The 5,571-nt window shown below is 38.7% G+C and overlaps 1 protein-coding gene across 2 annotated transcripts in view; it reads right to left on the bottom strand.

Annotated features, from left to right (window-relative positions):
* LOC102847508 (DNA-dependent protein kinase catalytic subunit-like) overlaps positions 1–5,571 on the bottom strand; it is a 309,905-nt gene that overhangs the window by 180,538 nt on the left and 123,796 nt on the right. For both annotated transcript variants that reach the window (XM_006880417.1, XM_006880418.1), the window contains exon 31: positions 4,186–4,319. In XM_006880417.1, coding sequence (XP_006880479.1) covers positions 4,186–4,319 — 134 coding nt within the window. The remainder of the gene's footprint in view (positions 1–4,185; positions 4,320–5,571) is intronic.

The raw sequence follows: 5,571 nt of genomic DNA, 5'->3' as shown, positions 1-5,571 counted from the left end.
AGAATAGCAAAATTCAACAGAGCAGCAAACAATAAATGCTGGTGAGGTTGTGGAGAAACTGAAACCCTTATTCACTGTTGGTGGGAGTGTAAAATGGTGCAACCACTCTGAAAGACAGTATGGTGCTTTTTCAGAAAGTTGGAAACAGAAATACTATTTGACCCAGCAATTCCACTACAGGGAATATACCATAAAGAAACCAGAACTGCCACCCAAGCAGATATATGGATGCTCATATTTATTGCTGCACTGTTCACAATAGCAAAGAGATGGAAGCAACCCAAGTGACCATCAACAAATGAATGAATAGAGAAGCTCTGGTATAGTGACACAACGGAATACTATGCAGCACTGAAAAACAAGGAACTCAGGAAATATTATACAAAATGGTGACCCAAGACATTATGCTGAGCGAAATATCTCAATCACAAATGGACAAATACTGCACAATGCCACTTGTTATAAAACAGAACTGACATGAGGGGTTGGAGGGAAACTAAGAAAAGAAGAGATAAATAAAGTACACTGCATTGAAACAGATGAGGGAAAGAACTGTTTAAAAGGAATATATGCCTTATTTGCATGACAACAGTCCAGAATAAAAGCTGCACAGCAAAGCGGACTGGGGCAGAGGAATTGTGCAACAATGAAAGAATGGAAATCCAAAATCTCTGTAAATGTTGATTAAAATTATTAAAATAAAATTTAAAAAAAAAACAAATAAAGATACTTCTCGAAGGATTACTGCCTTCAATATGAATTACATCCCAAGAGAAAAGTCCTCATCACTGAACTGATAGGCAATATCATGACTGATGGATAAAGGATTAAAACTCTCAATGATTTCATCTTACTTGAATCCACAATCAACTTACTTGGTATCAGCAGTTAGGAGATAAAGAGACTTATTGCTTTGGGCAAGTCTGCTGTCAAGGACCTCTCCAAAATTCTTAAGAGTAATGATGTTAGTTTGAAGACTCTGGTCTTTTCAATCACTTGCTATGCATCTTAGAGCTGAACAATGAATAAAGATGACAGAAGAAGAATTGCAACCTTTGAACCCTGGTACTGGAAAAGAGTACTAAATATCCTATGCCAAAAGAACAAATACATATTGGAAAAAGTGCAGCCAGAGTGCATCTTGAAGGCAAAGATGGCTTCATCTCCCACATTATGGACATGTTGCTAGAATAGGCTATTCCTTGTAAAAGGATATCATTCTCTGAAAGATAAAAAGTCTGTGAAAGAAAAGAAGACCTCAAATGATATGGATTGACATGGTGACTGCAGCAATGGTCTCAAGTGTATCAGAGATTGTGAGGATGGCACAGGATAGGGCAGGATTCCAGTCTGCTGTTCACAGGGTCAGTAAGAGTGGTACTGGACTCGATGGCATCTAGCAGCAACACTCATGACATCCTGCAGAAATCCTCTTTCTGCGGGGCCTTCTGGTCCATACACATATAAATAACTGGAATGCTGCTAAAGAACATGGCCCTCCCCTGGAGCTGGGAGGTCTCAGAGCTGCATTTACCCCGCACTGCTTCTTTCTTCATCTTTAGCCTTGTCACCATCACCATTTTTCATCTTTATCACGCCCTTCCACAGAGGCACTCAATAATGTACCCATTGTGCAAGTAACGTGAAATCCTTTTCGTCAAGCAGTAGTATTTAGTAGTAATAAAACACTAATTTGTCTACCAAGTGACATATTTATAGGAGCTGTTTACTTTGACATATCTTTATTGTTTCTACTCATTTGCTAAGTACCTTCCGATACATATTTATGAAGCACATGCCTTTCCCCAAACAGCAAAGAATAAATCAAATTTAAAAAAAAAGATACTTATCTTAGATATTGAACTTTTTGCAAGTAAAAAAAATAGTAAGATAGTTTTTATACGTTCTGAAATAAGAGGCTCTGAAGAGGTGAAATCATTCTAACTACACTAAAGGTGAAGAATTCCTAACAGACGTGTATTTCTAAGATAATATGGACTAAATTTTTTTATTCTATCAATATGTATCAATATGTGCCTTTCACAATCTGTATGAGCAAAATCTTTCATGGAAAGAATTAGATATTTAATTCTGCATCCAATACCTGCGTGAGCAAGGAAGCGTGCATGGACTCGGGCTACCAATGGAAAATGTAGTGGACAAGAAGGAAACAGAGAGGGAGGTGGGACAGGGCACGGGTGTCCTCCCTCTCTTGGGGCTCCTCCTGTTCAGGTATTGCCCTCTCACAGAACCTTTCTCACATCCTGGCTTAGTCTTTGCATAAGCAGTTACATAGGGATTTACTCTTAGACACCCTTGAGACATCTTAGGGACACACCTAACCCTGTCTCCGCATCTTATGCTCTGTAACAGGCTATGTCACACTTCTCCGTGACAACACAAATATGTGCTCAGGGAGCCCCCAACTCCACCATTCCTGAGGTCAGCACATTCAAGGACACAAAGTCACTCCAACACATCCCGTCTTCACCCTCAGAAGGCCTCTCAAGCCTGTCACCCCATGCCATGGTCTGGGCTCTCAGGGCACAACTTCTTATGAACTACATCACCAGAGCTTCCTGAACTTGTATAGTACACATAATACATAGCACGAGTCAGTGAAATATACACTGTACAAGTCACAGAGCTCTAGTTATTAAATATTCAACTAAAGGAGTCTGTTGTTGTTAGGTGCTGTCAAGTTGAGCAATAGATTTGAACCCTGTCCTATCCTGTTCCAACCTCACAATTTTTAACACACTCAAGCCCACTGCTGCAGTTATCATATCAACCCACCTGGGTGAGGATCTTCTTCTTTTACCATCCCTCCACCTTCCCAAGCATAATGTCTCTCTCTAATGAATAACCTCTTACAGCAATTGGTGTGTGAGATGAAGCTCCACCACCTTTGCCTCCAAGCACTCTGGCTGCACCTTCTCCAAGAAATATGTTTGTTCTTCTGACAGTCCATGGGACATAAGCACTCTAACACCACAGTTCAAAGGCATCTGTCATCTTTAGTCACTGTCCAGCTCTCAGATGCATAGCAAGTGACTGAAAATATCATGACTTGAACCAGGCACATGTTAGTCCTTAAATGACATCACTGCTCCTCAGTAATTGGAGAGGCACCTGACTACAGACTTTCTAAGTACAATATGTCTCCTAATCTCCTGACAGCTGGTACCAAGTGTACTAATTGCAGATCCAATTAATATCAGGTTGTTGACAGTCTCAATCCTTTCTCTGTCCATCATAATGTTGCCCATTGGTCCAGAGGCAAGGCTTTTTGCTTCCTTGATGCTGAGATGTAATTCATACTGAAGGATGCAGTGTGTGCTGTAAGAGCTTCAAGTCTTCCAAGGTTGTGTCATCCACACAATGAAGGTTACTGAGAAAGTCTAGGAACCCTAAATTAAACTTTAACATATCAGCATGTGTAGAAACTTCATAAAAAGACAATTTTTAAATGCATTATCATTTGAACACAATAGAAATATCACAGGTTAAACAGGTACAAAATGCTGGTTGACATAATTTTTCATCAGAGTAAACCCATAGAAGTTATTTCTTAGAAGAATGTGGTAAAGTGTTTTTATGTTTCCTTTACAATGTAATTAAAATGTTATATTCTATAGTAAAACAAAACCATGAATCCTTCCAAAGTTTAGCAGAATTGCAAGAACTAATTTTTATTTTCTCTTGTAAGGATCTGTTGCTTTCCTTTAATATATTGAATTGAAATCACTTAGATTTAAGGATCTAGCATCATAGCTGCATTACTTCATTAACTCAATATTCTGAACCCTGGTTAAATATTGCACAAATTGCAATGGTCACTGAAAACATACCTTCTTCTAAATGAGATGAAAAAGAAAAATTGTAGAGAAGTAAAAAAACAAAACAAAACACAAAACAAAACAAAACCCAGGGAATTATAAATGTATTTTTTTCTGTATTATTTGACTAGCATTAAAATAGTATTTTACTTTTCTTCTATAAATCTGGAGACACAGAAGCCATAATTTGATACATCATAAAAAGAATTAATAATGATTGTTGAACATGTTTACATATTATTCACCATACTCGTTTAAATAGTGGAAAACCCAACTTCTAAATAAGTCTTTGTAGTACTTCTAAAATTGAAAACTATCATTTTATAGAATATAAGGATTACTATACCTGGCAGTAAAGGAACAAATTTGTAAAAAAGCTCTATAGATTTGTGCCGAAACTCCATCTGGGGCCTTCCACAGTGAGCCAAAAGCCACTTTACCAGGTCTGCCAGGCACAGTGAAGACGAAGGAGGGAATCCTCTGGGAAGAGAAAACAACTCATGATGAATGGGCTCCCAACATTACAGGCAGCTTACTAAAAAAGTCCAGGAATCATAAACTCAATTGTATCATACTAGTATCCACAGAGACCTCATGAAAAGGCAAGAAATATATTTTTTTTTTAAGAAATATATTTTTAATGCTTTAGAATATAATCAATATATTACAGATTTAACAGGTATTAAATGCTGCCTAATTTTATTTACTTTTTATTGGCACAAAAAATTAAAGAAAAGCACCAAGTGCTTTCACGGTTCCTATACAGTGGAGTTTTTTTACCTCTTTTTTTTTAAAAATTTTATACGAATTTCTTTACAAAGATTTGAATATATTTTTTTTTCACATAAGATCCTTACCATTTCCTTCACCTCTCCACCCCATCGAATTGTGTAACGCTATGATTAACACTACACTTTCCTGCCCATCCTCACCCCTCTGCTTCTACCCACCCCTTTGGGTCCTCATACTCATTCTCCAATAACAGGGTTTTTTTTTGTTTTTTGGGTTTTTTTTCAGTATATATGTTTCTTAGCAACAACTTCCGTATAACATGAAAAAAGTGAAAAACTAGAAACTAATTTTTTAAATTTTTTGTGTTTAGATTTAAATGGTATGTGTACTCGCTTCACATTGTCTTTCTAGGTTGGCGTTCATGATTCAAGTATTTCAAGAGTGATATGTTCTCTTTTTGGATTCATATTCCAAACGAAAAAACTGAAGTTATAAGGGAGGCAACTATGTGCTCAGTCTGTCAATGACCCACCTTTTTTTCTCTCTCCGTTTTCTTTTTTCCTTTTAAAAATGTATTTATTGCAAGTTGAAAAAAAAACGAAAAGGTCAAGTTAGTGCTGCTGCTGTTCTAAAAAAGGTCACGAGGTCAGAGTTGAAAGTTCTAAGTTCAGATTGAATCCGACCCTCCTCCCAGAAGGTCACCAGGTAGTAAAGAAGCAGGGCTGCCCATCCGATGGGGATCTTCCACAGTCGGGACTCCCCACAAGCTAGAAGAATAGTTTGGGGGCCCCCACAACGAAGCGCCAGCAAGGTCGGCCCCGCTGCTGCCAGCACTGCTGCTCCACTGCCCGAGCCCCGTGGACCCCCCGAAAATTTTCAGAGCCGGTCCCACGGGATCTGACTGGTTCTGGCCGGTTTCCAGCGACTGCCAACCTGCGGCCGGTGCACTCGGGGTTGCTGCAGGTGTAGGGGGCTGAGCTTGTGCCAGGAAGCGGCTGAC

Source organism: Elephantulus edwardii, unplaced genomic scaffold (genome assembly GCF_000299155.1).
Source record: "Elephantulus edwardii isolate Elephantulus edwardi_28Jun2011 unplaced genomic scaffold, EleEdw1.0 scaffold00008, whole genome shotgun sequence".
Taxonomy (NCBI): domain Eukaryota; kingdom Metazoa; phylum Chordata; class Mammalia; order Macroscelidea; family Macroscelididae; genus Elephantulus; species Elephantulus edwardii.
Note: the sequence above shows the minus strand (reverse complement) of the source record. Positions and strands in the feature narration are given on the sequence as shown.